Source organism: Talpa europaea, assembly GCF_964194135.1.
Source record: "Talpa europaea genome assembly, chromosome: 12".
Lineage (NCBI taxonomy): Eukaryota > Metazoa > Chordata > Mammalia > Eulipotyphla > Talpidae > Talpa > Talpa europaea.
Genome location: NC_140079.1, coordinates 46,525,071 through 46,547,846, shown reverse-complemented (window position 1 = coordinate 46,547,846; position 22,776 = coordinate 46,525,071). Strand labels below are relative to the sequence as shown.

Below are 22,776 nucleotides of genomic sequence, written 5' to 3'. Positions count from 1 at the left end.
TCTATTTTGGGGCATTTGGGTTGTTTCCATAGCTTATCTATTGTAAATAGTGCTGCTATAAACATAGGGGTACAGGTGCCCTTTTGAATTAATTTTTCTGTGTCCTTTGGGTAAATACCTCGGAGTGGAATTGTTGGATCATATGGAAGCTCCATCTTTAGCAGATTGAGAAATCTCCACACAGCTTTCCATAGTGGTTGGACCAGTTTGCACTCCCACCAGCAGTGCAGGAGAGTTCCTTTTTCTCCTCATCCTCGCCAACATTTGTTGTTGCTAGTTTTTTTAATATGTACCATTCTCACTGGTGTAAGATGGTATCTCATTGTAGTTTTGATTTACATTTCCCTGATTACAAGTGATGTTGAACCTTTTTTTCATATGCCTGTTGGCCATTTCCTCTTTGCAGAAGTTTCTTTTTAGCTCTTCTGCCCATTTTTTGATTGGATTATTTATTTTGTTTTTGTTGCGTGTCATCAGCTCTTTGTAGATTTTTGTGATCAGTCCTTTATCATTAGTGTTGTGTGCAAAAATTTTCTTCCAATCAGTGGGGTGTCTCTTTGTTTTGGTTACTGTCTCTTTTGCTGTGCAGAAGCTCTTTAATTTGATGTAGTCCCAGCTGTTTATCTTTGCCTTCACTATCTCTACTTTGGGTGATGTGTCTGTAAAGATATTACTGAGGTGTATGTCATGTAGTGTTTCACCTAGAGTTCCTTCAATATATTTTATGGTTTCCGGTCTTATGTCCAGTTCTTTAATCCATTTTGAGTTGGTTTTTGTGCATGGTGTGAGGTAGTAGTCAAGCTTCATTCTTTTGCATGTAGCAACCCAGTTTTCCAAGCACCATTTATTGAACAAACTTTCTTTGCTCCATTGCATATTCTTTGCTCCTTTGTCAAAGATTAGTTGACTGTAAATCTGTGGGTTTATTTCTGGATTTTCTATTTGGTTCCATTGATCTGTGTGTCTATTCTTGTTCCAATATCATGCCATTTTGATTATTATGGCTTTGTAATATAGTTTGAAGTCTGGGCGTGTGATGCCACCATTCCTTTCCTTTTTTTTTTTTTTTTCAAAGATTTATTTATTTATTTATTTATTTATTTATTTATTTATTTATGCAAGCACTGGGTACAGTCAGAAGCACGGGAGGGTGAGAGAATTCACCGAGCCAGAGCAGGCAGAAGGACCAAAGTACCCTGCTAAGGGGAGCAGCGGGTGGCAGGAGAGGTCTGCGCGCCATGTGGGACCCATGCCCAGCAGCCGGGGATCATACCGGGGCTGCAGGGGCTGCGGGCAGCTTCGCAACCCAGCGCTCAACAGCTGAGCCACCGGGGAGGCCCCACCTTTCCTTTTTTTTTTCCCAGGAGATCTTTGGCTATTTGGGGTTTTTGGTGGCTCCATATGAATTTCATCAATATTTGTTCTATTTCTTTGAAGAATGTCCTTGAAATTTTTATTGGAATAGCATTGAATCTGTAAATTGCTTTTGGTAGGATGGCCATTTTGAGAATGTTAATTCTTCCAATCCATGAGCAGGGCATGTCTTTCCATTTCTTTGTGTCTTCTTCAATTTCTTTTAACGGTGTTTTACAGTTTTCTTTGTATAGATCCTTTACCTCTTTTGTTAGGTTTATTCCCAAGTATTTGATTTTTTTTTGGTTTCAGTAATAAAAGGGATGGTTTTCTTGATTTCTTCAGATTTATTGTTTGTGTATAGGAAGGCTACTGATTTTTGTGTGTTGGTTTTGTATCCTGCTACTTTACTAAACTGATTAACTAGTTTAATTAGTTTTTCTGTGGAGTTTTTGGGGTTCTCTGTGTATATTATATCATTTGCGAATAGTGATAGTTTGACTTCTTCCTTGCCTATTTGGATTCCTTATATGTCTTTCTCTTGTCTTATTGCTCTAGCTAGGACTTCCAGTATTATATTGAAAATCAATGGTGAGAGTGGACATCCTTGTCTTGTTCCAGATCTTTTTTTTTTTTTTTAAAGATTAATTTATTTATTTATACAAGCACTGGGTACAGTCAGAAGCACAGGAGGGTGAGAGAATTCACCAGAGCCAGAGTGGGGAACAGAACATGCAGAGTGAGGAAATACACTGCTGAGGGGAGCAGCGGGCGTGGTAGGAGAGGTCTGCGTGCCATGTTGGACCCTTGCCCGGCGGCTGGGGATCGAACTGGTGCTGCAGAGGCTGTGGGCAGCTTCACAGCCCAGCGCTTAACCGCTGCGCCACCAGGGGAGGCCCTTGTTCCAGATCTTAATGGAAATGCTTTGAACTTATCACTATTGCGAATGATATTGGCTATGGGCTTGTCATATATGGCCTTTATGATACTGAGGTGTGTTCCTTGTATCCCGAGAATTTCAAGGGCTTTATCATAAATGGTGTTGTACTTTGTCGAAAGCTTTCTCAGCATTTATTGACATTATCATATGGTTTTTATATTTCTTTTTGTTGATGTGTTGGATAATGTTGATTGATTTACGGATGTTGAACCATCCTTGTGTCCCTGGAATAGATCCTACTTGGTCGTGAGGAATTATTTTATGGATACTATTCTGTTCAGGCTGTTGGGTATTGACATGATTCTCTAGTTCTGAGATGTGCTTCAAGACAAATGGGCATAGTTGCCTGCATGATATGGGGGGAGACCCTGACCTTGGAGCAAGGAAAGTTGGGTATGGATAGATTCCTGGTTTATCTACTTTGCATCAAAACTGTACTCTCACGTGGGCATTCATGGCCTTGGCCACATTGAACAGTGCACTGCAGATTCAAGAAAGGAATTTTGATAAATGGTGCACACACACATGAGTGAGTGTGAAGGGGGGAGGAAAGAGAATGATTAGTGTGTGTGCACATGTGAGCATCATATGGAACGTGTGGTACATGTGTTGGTGTGTGTGTGGTGTGTTATTGTCTATGATGTGTGTGGCACACATGTCATGTATGAACTGTGTGGTGTGTGCACATGTGGTTTGTAAGATTGTGAGGTGCATGTGGTGTAGAATGTGCCTTGTATGGTGTGCTGTATGTGGTTTCTGTGAGATGTGTTTATGTGGCTTATGGAGAGGGGTAGCCATGTGTGATGTGTGCAGGCAGGATTGGAGTTCTTTCTTGAACTGCACCTTTTACTATGTGAACAGATGTCACACTTATTGTGCCAGGGCTTTATATTTGTCATCTCTACCCTCTGGCATAAGCATAGTTCTCCAGAGTACTGTCATCTTGCCTATCTTCCCAATGAGGAAGTTGAGGTGGGTCCAGGGAAGTGACCTGGTCACAGTCCCATAAGTCATTGGCAGGGCTGGTATGAAGCCGCCCCGGTCCCCTGGCCTCTTCCCATCCAGCGCCACTGCTTCCTGTTCATTTGGCTGACCCCTTGCCTGCTGATGCAGATTGAGTGAGTTTGTGCAAGGAAGGTATATGGCATGCCCAACACACAGTAGGTCTCACTGGTACAACCTGTCTGAAACCCCAAGCACCAGACCCAATCAACAGTTTTCCCACTTGCTGGCCACCCATCCAGCCGATGACATGTCTGGGCTAGTGCCCTCTCATTGGGGAACAGTATATCTGTAGCTAAACATTCCACAGAGACATATAGTCAGACAAGCCACGACTATACGGGCCTCAGACAAGCTTTGCCACCGAAGGGGTTTGTTGCAAACTTAAAAGTCTGAGCTTTTAGTGTTTTGAGGTTTGGGGATGATGGGGAGGGAATTGTGGTCTGTGCTCAAGTCCCTGTCCTGGCTGTCACTGAGGATGTCGCCTCTCCTTTTTGGGACATGTCTGTCTGTGACGGGGCCACCCCAGAATTTGATGCCCACCCCATCCTGCTGTGTGTTTGTAAGAAATACTTTCAGAAGTGTGTTTCCTCATCATGTTGCTTCCTATGTTTGGGGGTCTTAACACCTTCATTGGACAGTTTGGGGTCTTCTGTTGTGGCTTCCATCTGTTCTGCCCTCCAGTGTTTTCAGCACAAACTCCTGTCTGCTACTTGGGGAGATGCCTTGTACCTGATTGGGTTCCGGTGTTTCCTTGCAGGTCCAGGAATTCTGTACGCTAGGCTGGAGTCATCATCCAGCCCCAAATCCAACCACATGACTTTGGCTCCTCTGATGAGCAAGGATCAAGACACCTAGTTGGATAGCTCGGTGGCTGATGTGAGTCCACTTGGGAATGACATGTGCAGTGTGTGATGTGTGGTATGTGACAAGCGGGCCAAAGACTAAGGCCAGATGACATGAGAGACCCCTGAGTTTTTAGAGCAGGTCACAAAAAGATTCAAACCCAATGTCAGAAAGAGCCATTTAGAGTACAAAAGGCTAATGGTGGATAAAAGTCACAAATTATAGCTTATCCCACAGTAAAGAATAAAAGATTGTCTTCTTTACTTCTGTTGGCACTTAAAGTGTTTAACAGATTCATTCACTAGAGAATTAGAATAACAGTTACTGATTTTCTTTGCTTCCTGGTAGTAGTCAAGAACATACACCAGCATTAGCAAAATAGCCTCTAGTCTAACAAAGGATTAAATAATTTATCAAATGATTAGATCATCTGAACATTTCAAATGGGTTACTGGCTACTTCAAGTTTTTTTAAGATCTTTTAAAAAGAAAGAAAGCAAGAAGAATAGTTTTGTGACTACAAATTCAAAACAGACAAAAACATGTTTTCAATTTCCGAAATACATTACCTGATTGGGGTTCTGAAGAATTAAATATAAAGAAACTGATACATAGCTCCTAGAAAACGCATGAGGAGCAGAGAAACAGGAAAGATTTCCTTTGTGTGTATGCTGCTATCATGTTTTTGTTTGTGTGTATGTTGCTATCATTTTTTTTTTTTTTTACATTTTAAAAGACAGGTTTATTAGGAAAAGGAGAAAAGAGAAAGAGACACCTGGATAGACACACTGGGCAGAGAGCTGCTGCTCCTGCTTTCAAAGAGAAAAGGTTTGTGATAGAAACGCCCGCATAGTCATAGTAAGGCAGGAGAGCTGCATGTGTACTTGTTTTTATGTATGATTATTTTGTTGCCTGTACTTAACTGAAGGAAGATTGGTATAATCAAGAAAATAAGCAAAAAACCTGCCTGGATATGTTATATACAGCAGATCAGAGTAGAGAAGGGTCATAGCTGTGGTGGGACAGGGCAGGGGTTCAGGAGAGGACAGAACATGTGAGCAAAGGCAAACACAAGCTGGGAGGTGAGCAAACATGGAGGTACAGCTCAGAATTAGTTTGATCTGCAATCCCAGCTGTGCCCTTGGGTCTCTGTCACTGTGGGTGAGTCTCATCACTCTTCAACCTCAGTCTCCTTCACTGTGTCATTTGAAGAGTTCATCAGGTCCCCAAAGTGGTTTCCTTCAACATTGTTTCATTATAACAGTGATGAGAATAAAAGTTGTTTTATTATAATGTTGACTACCTTTACACCCCTAAAATGAACAAAACCATATTATTCAAGGACTTGCTTTTTTTAACCTTGTTTCACTTAAAGTTACAGTTTCCAAGATCCTATCTGTGACTTTAAGTGAGGACTGAACTGTACAATAGTAACTGTGTCTCAGTTAGCTAATGCTGGGTAACAAATGTCCCCCCATGCTAAGTGGCTTAAAACATCCATTACAGTCATGTGTTGCATAACATATAGGTCAACAAAGAATCACATATACAATAGTGGTACCAATTGGCTGTACCATTTAGGTTTGTGTAATTACACTCTGATACACACAATGACAAAACTGCCTAGTGAGACATTTTCTGAATGTGTCCCTGTACTCAGTACATGCTGCCGCGGACCAGCACAGCAGTAGACGATGAGGCCACCTCAGGGTTGAGAGAAGCGTGCAAGGTGGTCAGGGCGTTGGTGAAAGAAATGACAAACAGACACACTTCAAGAGTGAAAATCTGAGTGTAATTTTCTTTGAGTTTGTGACCAGTATATATGTTTTCCAAAAGCACAGGGACAATGAATATCAATGAAATCAGCTTGCTCATGGGCTCAGCCTATCATCATCAGGGTGGTGATCTACATAACAAGCAATGACTTTTATAGAAGAAAGAAGGAAGTTTAGAAAGACAATAAGGGATTAAAGTTTGTAGTTCTAGAAAGACGGATAAGATTTTTAGCATTCTTGTAGTGGTTCCTGGTGGTCCTTTATCTTTTGATAAGCTTCTGTCTTTTCAGGGAACTTCCGCTGTACTTCCTCTGCTTCAGGGTGTTATGCTGTTCTCCCCCTGTGCGCTGGTTGCCCAGCCTGACCTAGGGATGGTTAGCCCTAAAGGTCACTGCAGGGGGAGGTGCAGCAACATGCTACTCTCTGTAGTGTTTCTCATTATTACTAAGAATAATAACAGACCTGGGGCAGCAGGAAAAACAGACTGTTAGGACTGGGGAGATGTTCACCAGTCACCTGATAGCAAATCCATGGTCAGGATTTGGAAATTACAGGCATGCTCCACATTAGCAGTACTGGAATCAGAAGGTGAGAGCAGAAGTTACTAGAGGTTATGTTAGGGGGAAGTGATGTCCTGAGTTAATCCCATACAGGCTTTGTGGACTCCACCCCCACTCCAGACTAAAACCATCAGGACATTGGGGAAGACAAATCCCATCACCACCAAGGGGAGGGTGGCTGGGACCTGAGGGTGGAGTTGGGCAGCCAGGTTGGATATAAAAAACCAAACACGTGGGCCTAGGGCTCTCTCTGGCTCGCGATCGCTCGCCTCTCGGCTTCACCGCTCCTGGCTGGCGGCCAGCTCTCAGAGCGCCATTTTGGGGTTCCTGATCAGCGGATCGGGTAGGACTCATTTAAAACTTTGTCTCCCGCTTTTCTCCCAGAGCTGTATATTTCCTCATTTCCCCTTCCCTTGTAAATAAACCTTTTATTAACCTTTCACGTGTGCCTGCAGTAGAGCATTGATAAGTCCTTTTAAGCGCGCGGGTGAGGACCCACAGTCAGGCACCCCGTTTTGTATCGGGGTTGCTCTACAACAGTTTGGCACCCAGCGTGGTTTCCAAGTTACACCCGCGGTTGACCAGCCCAAAGTAACATTCCTTGCGTTGGTCACCATAAGCGCACTAGTTCTGCAGGACTAGCAGTATAATATTTGTCGGAAGTGATGTCCTGAGTTAATCCCATACAGGCTTTGTGGACTCCACCCCCACTCCAGACTAAAACCATCAGGACATTGGGGAAGACAAATCCCATCACCACCAAGGGGAGGGTGGCTGGGACCTGAGGGTGGAGTTGGGCAGCCAGGTTGGATATAAAAAACCAAACACGTGGGCCTAGGGCTCTCTCTGGCTCGCGATCGCTCGCCTCTCGGCTTCACCGCTCCTGGCTGGCGGCCAGCTCTCAGAGCGCCATTTTGGGGTTCCTGATCAGCGGATCGGGTAGGACTCATTTAAAACTTTGTCTCCCGCTTTTCTCCCAGAGCTGTATATTTCCTCATTTCCCCTTTCCTTGTAAATAAACCTTTTATTAACCTTTCACGTGTGCCTGCAGTAGAGCATTGATAAGTCCTTTTAAGCGCGCGGGTGAGGACCCACAGTCAGGCACCCCGTTTTGTATCGGGGTTGCTCTACAACAGTTAGAGCAACCCCAGGACTTGAGATGCCTAAAAGGCAAACATGTTCTAGAAAATGTGAAACTGCAGGGAAAATGACAGAACTCGCCTGTCATTCTACCCATCAGAGATAACTACCATAAATATTTTGGTGTATTTACAAAAAAGAACAGGCCAGAGGTGGGGGGTGGTGGTGAGAGGATTCACTAGAGACAGAGTGGGGAACAGAACAGGCAGATCTACTGAAATACACTGCTAAGGGGAGCAGCAGGTGAGAAGGAGAGGTCTGCTGCGCTATGTGGGTCAGCTCCATAGCCAGGATTAAACTGGGCCCTCAATGTGGGCCTTTGTGGTGGTAGCGCTGAAACTTATCCCCTAGGCCCCAGGGAGGCCCCATTCAATACTGATTTTTAGTGACTTAGACGATTGGATTGGCTTTATATGTCCTTTTATTTTTTTTTTTTTATTTATTTTTTTTTTTATAGAGGCATGTTTTTATTTATTTGTTTGTTTGTTTGTTTTGTTTATACATGCACGGGTACAGTCAGAAGCGCGGGAGGGTGAGAGAATTCACCAGAGCCAGAGCGGGGAGCAGAGCAGGCAGAAGGACCGAAGTACACTGCTGAGGGGAGCAGCGGGCGGCAGGAGAGGTCTGCGCGCCATGTGGGACCCTCCTCCGGTGGCCGGGGAGCAGCCAGGTATCGAACCGGCACTGCAGAGGCTGCGGGCAGCTTCGCAACCCAGCGCTCAACCGCTGCGCCACCGGGGAGGCCCTATATGTCCTTTTATTGATCTTTGAAATTTAATCTACAGTAATATACAGCTTGGTGAATTCTACATGTGTATATACCCATAAGACTGCTCTCCAGAAATAGGTTGAGAACCATGTGCCCCTCCCAGTCATAACCACCTCATTTTTGAGAACTGAACCTGTTTATTTACATACACCTCCGTTACTACTTAAATTGCTTTCCAGTCTTCTGCCCCTATAAATGCTGCTGCAAATGTCCCTGTATACACACATTTGTCTGCATCTGATTGCTTCCATTGGATGAATTTCTAGAAGTTGTGAAATACCAGGTCAGAGGGTATGACTGCATAGAAATGCTCTCAGGAGAAATGCTGCAGAACTGCATCCCAGGAGCAGGCTTTGTGCATCTTTGTATTCCCTGGCTTAGAGAAAGATAAAAACTATTTTGAGTTCTCTTGCCTATCTTTGAAGCCCTTCCTAAAAGCAGCAACATATCAGGGGCTATTCAAAACCAGTTGAAATTGGTTTTACTTTTAGAGTAAACAGAATTTGCTGCAAAGTCAAACAGAGCTCTGGAACCCAATCTCTAGATACTTCTAGAGCTCAAATGTACATTGATAATACAATGATATGGCCGAATGAGTTAGTAAATGAGAAAGTGTTTAAAATATTCCTCCAGACTATTAAACTCAGAGCAAACATACAGGTCAAAGTGGGGTGGTAGATTGGCTTACCTTGTTTTTCCTTTAAATCGCCAAGAGCCCTCACAATACCATATTGAGGTAAGTCCAGTTGTAACAGGGTGGTCCCCAGGAAAGGGGGAGGTTCCCTGCCCCACCCTGGGGAGGTTCCCTGTTACACAGTAACTTGCCTCTTTAAATTGCCTAACTGCCAGCAACTTATTTAGACAGAGGGGCTGGTCTGTCCAGTATGTTCCTGCTGTTCCTGGCTACCACTGAGTGTCACAGTGGAATGCTGGTCCAGGGAAGTTGTAAGCTACCTGCTCATAGCTTCTATCTACGAAGCTCTTGCTTGTTATGCTTGGGCCACTGCAGCTGTCTAGGGAGAAGGAAGCCTGTTCCCTCCCTGCCACACTTGGCTGAGGATGCTCTTTGCTCAGGCTTTTGAAACAAACGTACTTACCACCTTCCCTTGGCAAAGAGATAGTATAGTCATGGACTCAGCTACTTCCTCTCCTTCCCTCTCTTGGTGCTTCCTCATCAAGAGTTCTATCCAGCACCTAGAAGCAGCAGCTAACATTTTCAAGACTCCTGTTAAGTATCTATACTTATCTCTTCACTTTTTACCATTACAAGCACCCTTTTATGTATGTTAAATACGGAATAAAACTGTATCTCTATGTGTCTACTTGCATCCTGTGTATCTAGTATCTGTTATGTTTAATAAAGTTCATTCATTATTGAACCCCACTGTCTATCAGATCTGTGAAACTGACCTGTATACAGATGTCTGTGTGTGTATATACAGATGCCATGTGTCTGAATCCGAGATGTTCATCCACTCATTTCACAAAGATTTAACAAGCATTTTTCTGTGTACTAGGGACATAAGAGTGTATCGATGACCTTGAAAAGCTCACAGACATCCTAGTATTCTTAGTTTAAAAAGAGCAGGTAAGTTGGGTGTTTTTCAGATTCTTAAATAACTTGATCCTGCAAAACATTGCTTATTTCTTTATAATCTTTGGTTTGAAAAATAAGATACTGTACATCTGAGCTAGAAATATAGACAGGATGGAAATTGCTTGGGAAAGAGGTTTATTTTACTTTTTTTTTTTTTAAAGATTTATTTATTTATTTATACAAGCACTGGGTACAGTCAGAAGCACGGGAGGGTGAGAGAATTCACCAGAGCCAGAGCGGGGAGCAGAGCAGGCAGAAGGACCGAAGTACACTGCTGAGGGGAGCAGCGGGCGGCAGGAGAGGTCTGCGCGCCATGTGGGACCCTCCTCCTGCGCCACCGGGGAGGCCCTATTTTACTTAAGAGAGATGAAGAGTATTTCCAGATGGGCGAGTTTTCTTCCCTGACAAGTGTTATGTAAACCATTTCACAAGTGTAGAAGCAAGCGACCACAGCCACGTGTGGAAACAGCCACTTTTGCAAATAAAACTTCCCAGAGCCATGGCAAATATAAGATTAACAGGTATAGCACAGATCCAAGGGACATATGTGGTTATCATTGGCAGCCTCTCTCCAGATTTATATCTGGGTCCTCCCGAAACAACGAGGGGAAAGAGGATTTCCCCCTAGGCTGTGGATATTAATCCACTCACCCCAGTTCCTGACAGGATTTCTAGCAGAGCTGGGGGTTGGGAGGAGCCTGGCCAAAAAGGAAATAAGGTGGAGAGGGGAAACCCTTGGATGTGACATAAACAATTTTGGGTTAACATCTCTGGGTCACCTTGGGTCTCAGTTTCCTCTTGTGTGAGACATTTGGTTCAGACAGTGAGGGTTTCAGCTTTCGGACACCGGCACGCAAAGCAGGGTGGAACCAGTGATTCTCAGTAGGTGCAATTCTGCCCGCCAGGAGAAATCTGGCAGTGGCCAGGGTCATTTTAGGTCGTCCTTTCCGGTAAGGGGGGGTGCTCCTGGACGAGGGGGCTGCGCTGGGGGAGGGGATACTCCTGGCATCTAGTGGGTGGGGACCAGGTGTGCTGTTGCACACCGTGCACCGTGTAGGATGCCCCTACAACAGAGGGCGCGGGGGTTGAGGTTCCCGGCGGAACTAAGGTTTACAATCTGAGGGGCAGCTCCAAGAGGGTGACTTTGGGACGCAGTCGGGGCGGGGGCTCCTCTAAGACGCGTTTTACTGGTTCCCGTAGGGGCTTAAGGGGCCGCAGATCCCCGTCCTGCACCCACGCCCCCCCGCCCCGCGTCCAGCATGTAAACCCTTCCGCTGGCAGCATCTAGACGTGCACGGTCTCACTCCCAGGACTGTCCCCCTCACTCCCAGGACTGCCCTCGAGCGGCTGGCACGGGCCCCCAACCCAGAAAGCTAGGCATCTCTCCAGCCGATGACTCCGTGCTCCCAGTCGGCGTCACGCGGGGATGCTTTCCTACCTAGGAGGAAACTGCCACCGGTCCCTACTACCCACAGCCCAGCGTTCAAGGGACGGGTGCGCTGGGCACGTTTAAGCTTCCCTGCCGGGCAGGGGGCGGGGCTTGCAGAGAGAGCCGTTGCCCCGCCCAACCGCCTCCCAACGGCTTCCCCGAAGAGGCGGTGGAGAGGGTACGCTGCGAGTCAACGCGCATGCGCGCGCATGCGCAGCAGAAGGGGCGGAGCGGGCTCGAGGCCCCGCCTAGGCCTGGCGCCTAGACCCGCCCCATCTCCCAACCTCCTCAGCGTGGCGCCGACGCTGCGTGCGGCGCGGGTTACCCAGAATGCTCCGCGCGGGGGCAGCTCACTGGAGTTTGCTTCTCGAGGCGGCGGCAGCGGCGGCAGCGGCTCCGGCGGCTCCTCCTCCTCCTCCGGTGGCGGCGGCGCCCCGGGCCCCGAGCCCCGGCTCCCCTCTCCGCCACCCCCGCGCGCCCTCTCCTCCCGCGGCGCCGTGGGGAACATGAGGCTCCGCTCCCGGAGGCCGGCGAGTGAGTGACCCACGTCCCCCGCCTCAGCCCGCCCGCCCGCCCGCCGGCCCGGCCGCTCCCCCCCGCCTCGCCCAGGCAATGACAGCGGCTCCGGCGTCTCCGCAGCAGATCAGGGACCGGCTGCTGCAGGCCATCGACCCCCAGAGCAACGTAAGTGCCAGTCACAGGCGCCGGGACGGAGGCCGCGTGGGCCCGGGACCCTCCCCCTCTCGGTTGCCCCTCGCGCCCTGGGCTCTGGGGGACCTGTCCGACGCCCATCTCTCCCCGACAGTCGCTGCCATGCCGGCCTCTCGTTCTCCGAGCCCGGCCCGGGGGCATGTCGGCCAGCCCGGCGGCGTTCAGTACGAGAGGCCGAGGCTTCCGTGCGGCCTGGGCGAGGGGAGCTGACGGGGGCCCAAACTGGAGCTTTTCCTCCCCACCCACTCCAGCCTCAAGGACACTTGCGGCTCCTGAATGAGCTCACCCGCCTTTCTCTCCCCCGGGGACCGGCGACCCCCGGGAAGCCCTCCCGGCGGGAGGTGGGGAGAGAGAAAGGTGGTGGAGCAACTGGTGTCCTGGGTATGACTGGGGTAGCCGGTGCTTGCCGCGTCTCGGCCTCCTGGGTGATCAGGGAGGACCTTCTTGCCTCTCCTCTAGGCAGGAAGCACCTTTTTGCCTTTGGAGGGAAGCCCCAGACTTGCTTTACTGTAGCCCGGTGTCGAGGGCTGTAGGAGAGTCCCCCTGGGTCCTGCCACTCCTCATGCCTTTGCCCGATCTCTCTTGAAGTCTCTGCCAAGGAAAGATGATCTTGGGGAAGGTGGGATCCTTCCTGTTGCCTTTCTGGGCCTAAGTGCCCATTGCTCTCCAACCTGACTGAGCTTCGCCTTTGGGTATGAATTGGAGATGATTGTTTTCCCTCCCCTTCCTTCAAGAGCCCTGCTTCCGCTGTCCCTTCCCCCAACCTGGGGGCCCAGCCTGGTGGCTTGTGACCTAGACTGTCAGGGTTAACTCCGGTTGTTGCTTTCTCAGGTGCTTTTCCACTGAGGCCACTCTTTGCAGAGGGACCTCCCCTTCCCTCTCACCCCCCTCCAGTGTATGTAGGGGAAGACTCACCTGTTCTCATATTTTCTCCAGGGGGTTCTTGGCTAGAGGGGTCATTTTCCCCTGTGGCAGGAGCAGGTTGAGCAATAGGAAGATACTGTGGCATCCAGGTATGAAGTGAGTCCCTGAATTTGTTGGGAGATCAAGAAGTGCCCATTGAGATCACTTTTTAAAATGCTGGGAATGGAAGAAAAAAATCATCTTGGGCTTGGCCAGGTAATTCTGGTTTTCCTCTCTGTGGGGGCTTTTCCTTTTGTGAGCTTAGCTAATTACACTTAGCAGTATGCTTTAGCTTGGTATTTTTGGAATAATTCACATTGGCTTACACATTTTTCGTAGACACTGAGGAGTTATGATCACTGTTAGGGTCTGATTTCTGTGTCATAAGTAATTCTCTTACCACTGGATTTCATGCCCCATTAAAATTGAGTTGGTGGAAATTGCCTTTAACAAATGTTGTATACATTTTTGTTATGACTTTGGGGGTGGTGTAGGCATAAGCTATATAAAACCTTCCAGAATTTTTGCTGTAACTGGTGTCACTGCAATTCCCAGAACTCAAATATTAGCAGATAAAACAAGTAGCATGAAAAATGTAGCATTGGTAGGTTTTGGTAGATTTGTCAATCAGAGTGCAATTTCTTGAATTCCATGTGCTGGCTTGCCTTTGGGAGAATCTGAGAGCTTGCTGAGATAATAGCACTGATCCTTAATGCCACCTGGGAGAGCTTTGGGATCAGGAGGCACTTTGACAGGCTGTCAAGATGTTGTAGATTAGTCAGGGCAGTGACCTTAGGGGTTCCAGTGTTGTGTAAGGCTGTCATCTGAACATCTGAAGGGTCCTAGGAGGAGAGGAGTGTGAGGAGGCAGAGGGATTAGTCAGTAACAGGGAGAGGGAACAAACCTCAGTTCTGGGTATCCTAGTGTTTTGCTTGGAACATAAGCCCTAGGTTAGGTTACATGGTATAGAATTGGGGGCCTATAGTGATAATGTGCATGGAACCCTACTCACCTAAGTTTGGTGGATAGAATTGGGAAATATGAGCAGTGAGGAAAGTGCTTCCTTTAAGTGTAGCCACTGTCCTAGACCATAGATGAGCATTGTTAAAAGCATGTGACAAGAGCAGGAGCTCCAGTGCAGCTTGGAGCAAACCCCACATAGATGTTCAACTCAGAGAGTGGAATAAGTTGCAGGTGGAGCTGGTGCACCCTGTCTGCAGTTTCTCTCCATCCACCGGAGCTCAGGTGGGAATGAATGACTCCAGCAAGGCATTGAGTATACAGCCAGCCTTGTCTACCTTGCCCAGTTATGAACTTCACTTCTGGATAGTTAGTTGACACATATTTAAGATGCTCATGGAAAAAGAAATGGGGACAGTGTTGAAGAGCCAACACTAAAATTAAACCTCTTTTGAACGATGCTACAGAGAATTGTGTCATGTAGTTACCTTTGTGGGCATGCAGTTATGGTTAATAAACTTAGCTTTTGCTTAAAAAATCAATGTCAGGGAGCTGACCTAATATCCACAATTATCTGAGAAGTTAGGGAAGTGACCATCTCCTTGACAGAGGCATTCTTTTTTTTTTTTTTTTTTTTTAAGATTTATTTATGCATACAAGAACGGGTACAGGCCAGAGATGGGGGTGGTGGTGACAGGATTCACCAGAGACAGAGTGGGGAACAGAACAGGCATAGTGAATGAAATACACTGCTGGGGGAGCAGCGGGTGAGACAGAAAAGGTCTGCTTCGCCATGTGGATTGCTCCCTGGCCGGCTGGGGATCGAACTTGTGCTGCAGAGGCTGCGGATTGCTTCATAGTGCGGTGCTTAACCCCTTGCACCACCAGGGAGGCCAGACAGGCGTGCTTAATGGAAAAGTGGTTTCTATGCTCTAAATTCTGCTTTCTGGAATACTTCAAATTTCTATAGCAGCAGGTCTCAGTAATTTCTGCCAACTCATAAATAAAGAAATCTTCTATACTCCATTTCAAAAAGCAACTAACAGGTTTCAGACCAACTGAAGTCCTACTCTGTTAGTGGTGTGTGTCAGCCCAGATGTTGAAAATCTCTCAGCAGTGCTGCTCAAGTTCCGGCTTAACCTTGCTTCCTTGTGGATGGAGTTGAGGACTATCCTCCTGCCCAGAAATCAGCTAGGCCACCGGGCACTGTCTCCTCAGGAGGTGGTTGGTTCCTGCTTATATCAGGCAGATGAGAATCATTTCATGAAAGTTGAGGCTCTGCTTTGCTGACCAGAACACAGGCTCCGTGCATATGCTGGTTTTGCTCTTCTCTTGAGAGCAGGAACATGGGCACACTTTCTGAGTCCTGGTAAGCTGGCAGTCCCGAGTCCTCTTGGACTTGTGACAGAGAAGCTACTTGGCATTCCTTTGACCAAAAAGCCTGTGACTGCACTGTGCCCACACTTCAGACACAGAAATTCCATTGCAAAACTCCAAGATGGTGCATCCCTATGAGAGGTGAGAAAATGGCACAGACAGGTGAGTGGCACAGTGCTCAGAGCAGAAGAGATCCACAAGAAAGAGGACTTGGACTCATTCTGCATAGACAGCTTTATGAGTGCCTCCCAGCAGGCAGGTTCTCCATTGACCAGCCTCCTCATTCTGTAGATGGTCAGATGCCAAGGTGAGGTGATCAAGGTGTCCTTGCAGAGAGGCACAGGCAGGCAGGATGATTTCCCCACCGAGGAATTTAAAGCTTTAGGTTCCACTTAGCTTTGCTGGGCTGCAGTATCCTCAAGCAGATCCTCAAGCAGAAACACCCATAAAGCCCCACATCTAGGGCTCAGATTTGGAAGGGGCAGCAGAGGCTAACATGAATTGCTCTATAAGTTTGTATACTTAACATGACTTTGTGCTACACTTTGCTAGTCCCCTGCAAAGGATGGTGGGGGAGGGGGCGTGTGTGTAAGAGAATTCCCTTGCCTGCAGGTACAAATGCTGGAAGTATTATGATGGGAGGGAGGTGCTTAGTGGGTTCTTCCATAGGCAAGAGTGACAGGATGCTTTTGTTTCTTACTGATTTATTTGAGGTAACTGGCCCAAAGTTAGGGACTTAACCTGAAGTTACAATGATGGTGCTGGTGCTTCCAACCCTAAACATCAATGTGCTGCTCTCAGATGAAAGGATGCCTTCGGAAGAGTCCAGAGAGGGCAGTGTTACTTGTGGTGCATCTTCTATCCCAGACATGTCTGTATGCAGTTACACCTTGGGTAGATTTACCTGTGATAGATCTGACTGGTCAATGGCATTAGGCAGCCTGTCCTTGAAACATCTTAAGGTGTCTGTCAGGGACCCTGTGCTAGAATCAGGGACAGAACCTTGATGTAGCATCAGATACCGTGGAACTTTTCATGAGTCTTATGTTTTAACTTTCTTTTCTGCTGGAAGCACTTTTGATGTTCACTTAAGATGCCAGGTTCCTGGGCCTCCCCGGTGGCGCAGCGGTTGAGTGCTGGGTTGCGAAGCTGCCTGCAGCCTCTGCAGCACCGGTTCAATCCCCAGCTGCTCCCCGGCCACCGGAGGAGGGTCCCACATGGCGCGCAGACCTCTCCTGCCGCCCACTGCTCCCCTCAGCAGTGTACTTCGTCAGTCTGCCTGCTCTGCTCCCTGCTCTGGCTCTGGTGAATTCTCTCGCCCTCCCGCGCTTCTGACTGTACCCAGTGCTTGTATAAATAAATAAATAAATCTTAAAAAAGGAAAAAAAAAAAAAAATTTAAAAAAAAAAAAAAAAAGATGCCAGGTTCCTGCAGAAAAGAGGAATCTTATACATTATAAAGTGGAGGACTGTTGGTTCTGTTTTTCTCCAGTATATTAAAGGATATGAACTCTAAACATATGGACCCTTCCTGGTCATCCTGGCTGCCCAAATTTAGTGATGTTCCTCTTGGCTTATACACTGTTGCCAGGGTGTATTAGGATAGTGGTATGGCATTTTAGGGCTTTTGGGAAACCACAGGTGACAAATGTTGGTTGTGGGGCAGTGTAAGTGCTTGTTGTGACTCCTTTTATCCCTCAGAAGATGGACTTTACATTCAGTCCTCTCAGCGGTCCTGGTAATCCTCAGGTGGTTTTAGTTGGAGTGTGTTGTCCTGCCTGGAGTGCTGTCCAGTCAGCCTGTGCGAAGGGCCTTTTATCTTGGTATAGATGTAAACGGATTGTAATCACCCAGGTCCTGGGCTCAAGATGCAGGACCTGCACCTGAAGAGTGCCAGACTTGGAGGGTGAGGGGTGATTTGGGGGGGGGGGATGTTCTCCTGTACCTCAGTTTGAATATCTGCATGAACATCTTCTTCAACAGAGCTCCAGTTTAATAGAATTAGCCTGACCTGATCTAACTGATCTAGTGGTGGGCTGCCTGCCCCAACCCCCATTATAACTTGCCTGCTGGAAGCTGGGTGCTTTATCTCTGCCAGTGGAACTAATATAGCCTTTTCCTTTTATTCCTGGTGGTAGTCTTTCCTGAGTCCTCCTAGTTCCTTTGGGGTCCACTAACTGACAGAATGGGAGACTGAGCTTGTAAGCTCATGGATGGCTACAGGCCATGCATTTTTAGCCTAACCTTGCTAATGCCCAGCTTAGAGCCCCTTCTGGAAGTGTTTTTCTTCACATTCTACCCACACTAGTAGAAGGTACTAACAGGGATTCCCTGAACTGGGAGCATTTCCTGCGTAAGGAAAATCTACCAATTTCTCCCATTTGTTCAAAGTCTTCTCAATGAATCCCAGGTCTTCGGAGGCAATACACTTAAATTTTAACCATCAATTGAGACATACTGCATGGAGAGATGTGGTAAACTGAGGTCAAATGCACATTTCTAGCAAGTGCTTATAGTGCTGGGTGTGGAGTGTGCAGACCTGGAAGTACCCAGCCCCTATCTAGAGCCTGTCAGGGCAGAGGGTAGGCATAGAGTGTGCACATGGGAGGTTGGGGGATCAGGGTGGTCTGACAGGGCTGTAGCTCTTATGTCCAAATGGAAGAGTTCTTCATGTATTTTATTCAAAAATAGTTTCATAGTTCAGAATTCTTAAGAGTGTGAAATGCCTTTCTAGAATAGTTCATCATTTGAATTTTCAGGAAAATCTTCGAGTTGGGGGTGGGAATTTCTTATTTTCTCTCTGGCTTGAGGTAAAGCTGGAAAATTATTGAACGTTGTGCTGTCTGGGTCACAGGATGAGGAAGGGGGAAGATGTTAGAATCTGTGAGGGCCTGGGAGGCCTGTGCAAGTATTTGAAGTTTTCCTTCTAGGCTTAAGTTTGCTCTGTGTGGCCTTTGAAGGCAAACCAAGACTGGGGAAGGCAGGCATTCCTGGGACTGGGGTGTAGCCCTGGGCCTTCCAGCTGGGCCCCAGACTCCTGGCCTCTGGGTTCCTCAAAGTTCTGTAACTCTGAAACCTGTTAAAGAGAAGGGTTATGTCAAGTGAAGTGCCTCTGTCAGGTAGATGGGGCTACAAGCCTTTGAATGCTCCTGGGACGACTACAGAATTTTCTGGATTCATCCATTGAGGAAGATGAATTTTGGAAAGCTTTTGGGTAGTGGAGGCTATAAAATGAATAGGTGCTGTTAGCTGAGTACTTACCATGTGTCCTATGTGATTTATGTCCTGGTTTGGTCTCTGAAACCACCACCACCTCTCACGTAGGTGCTTCATCTTTATTAGGGAAGAGCAGAAATTCAGGGATCAGCCCAGCATCATAAAGGGTCATATTGGAAGCTAAGTCCCATGGGCTCAGAAGCCAGTGGGATTAGGGATTCTAGTGCATTTCTGAGGTTTAGCCTCATAGACATGGAATGTTTGGCTTTACATTTACATTTCTCTCCCAGTTTTACAATCCTGTCCCCTTAAATTATTTTAACCTACTCATTCCTAACTCCTGTGTCAGGGTCAGTTTTTGTGATTGGAAACACTCAAGAACTTCTCATAATGACAGGTGTACTTTGAATCGCTAGTTTTTTGAGAAAACTCAATGACAGACACTACTAATCAAGACGTGCTTTGAAATGAAGTTATATCCTAGCATCAGAATAGCATCTACTTAAATCTGCAAGCTGACCTTTTTGTATGTGTGACATCAAGGATTTTGACATCTTTGTGTCACCTGTTTGGACGCCCTGTTGTCCCATTGCTCTTTTTTTCCTGGAAGCCTTGCCTGCTTTAATCTAAGGTTGTTTACCTCAGGTGCTGCATGTAACTTAAAAACTGTATTCCTGCTGGTAACTGGTCTTGTTGACTGCCTTTTCCAAACTTCGTGCAGGCTTCTTGGTAGCAGAGCATGAATTGCTCACCAAATGTCTAGAGCGTGGGAGCACTCGATGCTAGGAAAGGGCTGTATTCAGAACTAGCATGGTGCTGGCACTTCTCAGCTTCATGTGCTTCCTCTACTGTAATCCAGAGAGGCAGGTACTAATGAGAAAGCAGGCCCAATGGACACACGATTGGAAACACCCCATCCCCCCAGTCCCAGAGAGGCTGTTGGTATGACACAGGCTCTCCATCTCTGCCCACTCCAGCCCCTTAGCCAGGCCATCTGTGATATGCTTTGTGCTGGGTAAGAAGATTGTATCTGAGATGCTGTGCTTCTCTTTACCCCAACAGAGAGGGTGGCTCTTGATTTTAGAATCCTGCCTGCCCATGTTCCTTGGACACCTCTGCAAATGCCACCTTGTGATCCTTCAACTTTTCGGTCATGTGACAAAACCATTCCATCCTTGGATGCCTTCCGGCTCCTCTGGGCTTCATTTGTTAGGGCCAGGAAGTGGGTGATGCTTTTCCTAGGCCACACCTCTGGTGGGTCAGCCTCGTGGCTGCTTTGTGCACAGAATGATTTTGTAGGTGGCTACCTGGGACTGGCCTTAACTGGTGTGTTTGGAGTTCTGTGGCGTAGACATTAGCAGTCAAGTGAGTTACTGATGGAGCATTCAGCTATGTGTGACCATGATTGTACTGTCCTCCAGGTCCTGGTTTGCCCCTTGGCCCTGCTCTTACCTTCAGCATGGGAAGCACACTCTTCTTTAGCCCTTTCACATACCCCCGGTCACGCTTGATTCTCTGGGCAGCCACTGGAACCAGCAGCTGTCCACAGCATACTTGTGCATACTGGGAGCTGGCTTTTGCAGGTGCCATCAATGGCTTATTTTAATTGCCACCTCCCCACTAATTCCAACATAGCTCTCTTAACCCAGCCATCAGCCCGGTCCAGCTTAGGTAAAATGTGGAGCCATGATCACATCCTCTTTCCCTGGAGTGACCCCCAAGGTAGCTAACTGCTCTTTTCTTCTAAAGGCCAGCACCCCCTAAAAGCCACTTCCGGGAGTCACTTCCCAATTTTAGTTACCCCTCTCTTTATTTTGTGTGTATGCCTGGAAGCAGTTGTCAGGCTGGCTCTTTAGCTGTCTGTGGGGTGATGGCGAGGAGGTATGGGTATATAAAATAGGAATAGTTTGCTCTCTGCTATTGTTTCACATTGTTTCTGTCAGGTGTTCACTTAAATAATTGCCTGCACACCTATCTTCCACTTCCTAACTGTTGGTCAGCCTCCTCCAGAGAGAGGGCAGTACTATGTTCAGATAAGAACCTAAGCAAAAGGGATGATTGACTCATGTCACTCAGAGGCCGAGAGGTGGGTCTGTTCTCAGGGAAGATCCTGGTTTTCTCCCTCTCTGTCTTTCCTTTTGTTGTGTTGACTTCACACAGTGGACTGTCTTCCCCAACCCCTGCCAACTCTGGATTCGTCCTCTCTGACCATTATTCAAGGCAGCCCTCTCAGAAGCCCAAGCAGACATTTTCCAGCATCTACTCGGGGCTTTGGGTTAGCAGAGTATGTTGGATGGTCACCCCAAATCTGGATTTGGAGTTAAGCACTCACACAGGTCCAGATTGGAGGGAATGCCCCTGGGAAACATCAGGATCCTGTTCGTGGGTCAAGGGGGTAGTGGGGTAGGGAGCAAACTGGCAATATCCCCTGGGTATGTACTGGTTTAATCACCTTTGATGTGTATCTTCAAATAGTTGAATGTGGTGCCGGACCTGGACAGGTGGGTCTAGATGACAAAATGAGCATGTAACTAAAATGTGAGGTCCACAGTAAGTAATGGGGAGGTTTGGTTGGTGTGCAGTCACAGTGTAGGGTTCTGAATGCCCATGCCTTCTGACCAAACCTGCAGACTCTAATTTGCCTGTAGTCACACTTGCATACCTTGCTGCTACCTTGTCTTAGTGCAGTGCCATGGTACAACTCTGACCCCTTCCTAGGCTGAGGAGTACTTCAGAGTCCAGAAGAACCTCATTCTTCTGGTGCTGCAGTAGCTGCCTATACTACCTGAGAGATGGGCTCAGGCCGGAGCTCAGGGCTCTGCACTCTGTTGTTGCTCAGCAGCACAGACGGTCTGGGGGTTTGGTTGGCTGATTGTCCTACCCATTTCCTCTTGTCCGTCTCCTCCTGGTTGACAGAGACTGGTACTTGCACTTTTGGGCCTTGTCTCCTCCCCCTGGGTTAACTGAGAGTGGTAGGTCAGGTGTTTTCAAATGACCAGCTTCATTTTTTCCTCCCTCTTTTCCCGGGAGACTGTGCAGCACGTGGTATCCACTGTCCTCTGCTGGATGCTGGCAACTTGGCAGTGACAGGAGTGGGCCACATGTTAAGCTTTAGGTGCTTCTGTTGGGTTATGAATATTTCACTTTCACTTCTATTTTGGAGGAGCTTCTCAAGCATTTAAAGTTCTCCCTTTGCAGGCTGGTTGACCAGCCAGTGTTACCGCTGAGCTTTCCAAAGGCAGATACAACGCATGCCCCCACCGTGAGTGTGAACTTGTTACCTCTTCCCACCACCCCTTTTGCTGAGGTACGGGTGCTGTTTGGCATTGATATTGGATGGGAGAGGGGACAACTTCTTTGTCTTTGCCACTGGGTGTGTGTCTTCTGTCTTGTAGATAGACTTCTCCCATGTGGTGGGAAACATAGCAGCTCTTGAAGGGTAGGCCAGTTTGAAAACTTGTGGAGAAGCACTCTGACTTGACTTGGGGTGGGCTGAAGGGGGCCTTTTTAAAAAACAGCAGTACCTACAGGGATTCAGGGGCTCACGGGAGAACCAGGGCCTGCTGTGCAGATAAAACCACTAGCTGCTTCCGGACTTTTGTAGCCCCCCCATGTGGCAGAACATTGCTGCAGGTGTCTAAGGATTTCTGATGAGTGTGCTTGTCAGCCCTGAGCAGTTAGGGAAGTAGGTTCCTATTCATCGCCTTGAGGGTGTGGCTATTTTGTTAAGCACACAGTGGTCATGGTTTTCAACACGATTGGGCCAATAGAGCTCCTCCAAATTGGGCAATAGAATTTGGCATCATCTGGTTTGTAAGATGAGCTGAACTTGGGCACGAGTGTGCTGCTTGTGTTTGTCACTCACTCCAGGATTTCTTAGAGGGTCACTGTGCTGTCTTCAGTGCCTACTGGAGGGTTGGTGCTGAATGCCTGTGGAGACCTAACACTGAGTGATCCCTTCTGTTTCCAAGAGCCCCCTTTTTACCTCACTGCTTTTCCATCTTTTCCAAACCTCCTGCCCATGGGGCTTCCTTCCCCCCATCACTTTGGCTTTGCCTAGCACTATTGGGGCCCCATCTGGCCTTTAAGGCTTTCCCCAAGTGTTCAAAGCCACAGCATCTGGTAGTGTGTGATCCTTGCTCTCCAATGCTGAGTGTTCTGCTGTAAGTGCAGTCAGCCCTTTTTAAAGTGCCCTCTTTG

General features: G+C 47.5%; 1 protein-coding gene across 1 annotated transcript in view; it reads left to right on the top strand.

Moving 5' to 3' along the window:
* Positions 1-12,022: 12,022 nt before the first annotated feature.
* MED26 (mediator complex subunit 26) overlaps positions 12,023-22,776 on the top strand; it is a gene marked incomplete at both ends in the record, with an annotated part of 46,117 nt that continues 35,363 nt past the window's right edge. The window contains one exon of the mRNA XM_084249704.1: positions 12,023-12,094. Coding sequence (XP_084105830.1) covers positions 12,023-12,094 — 72 coding nt within the window. The remainder of the gene's footprint in view (positions 12,095-22,776) is intronic.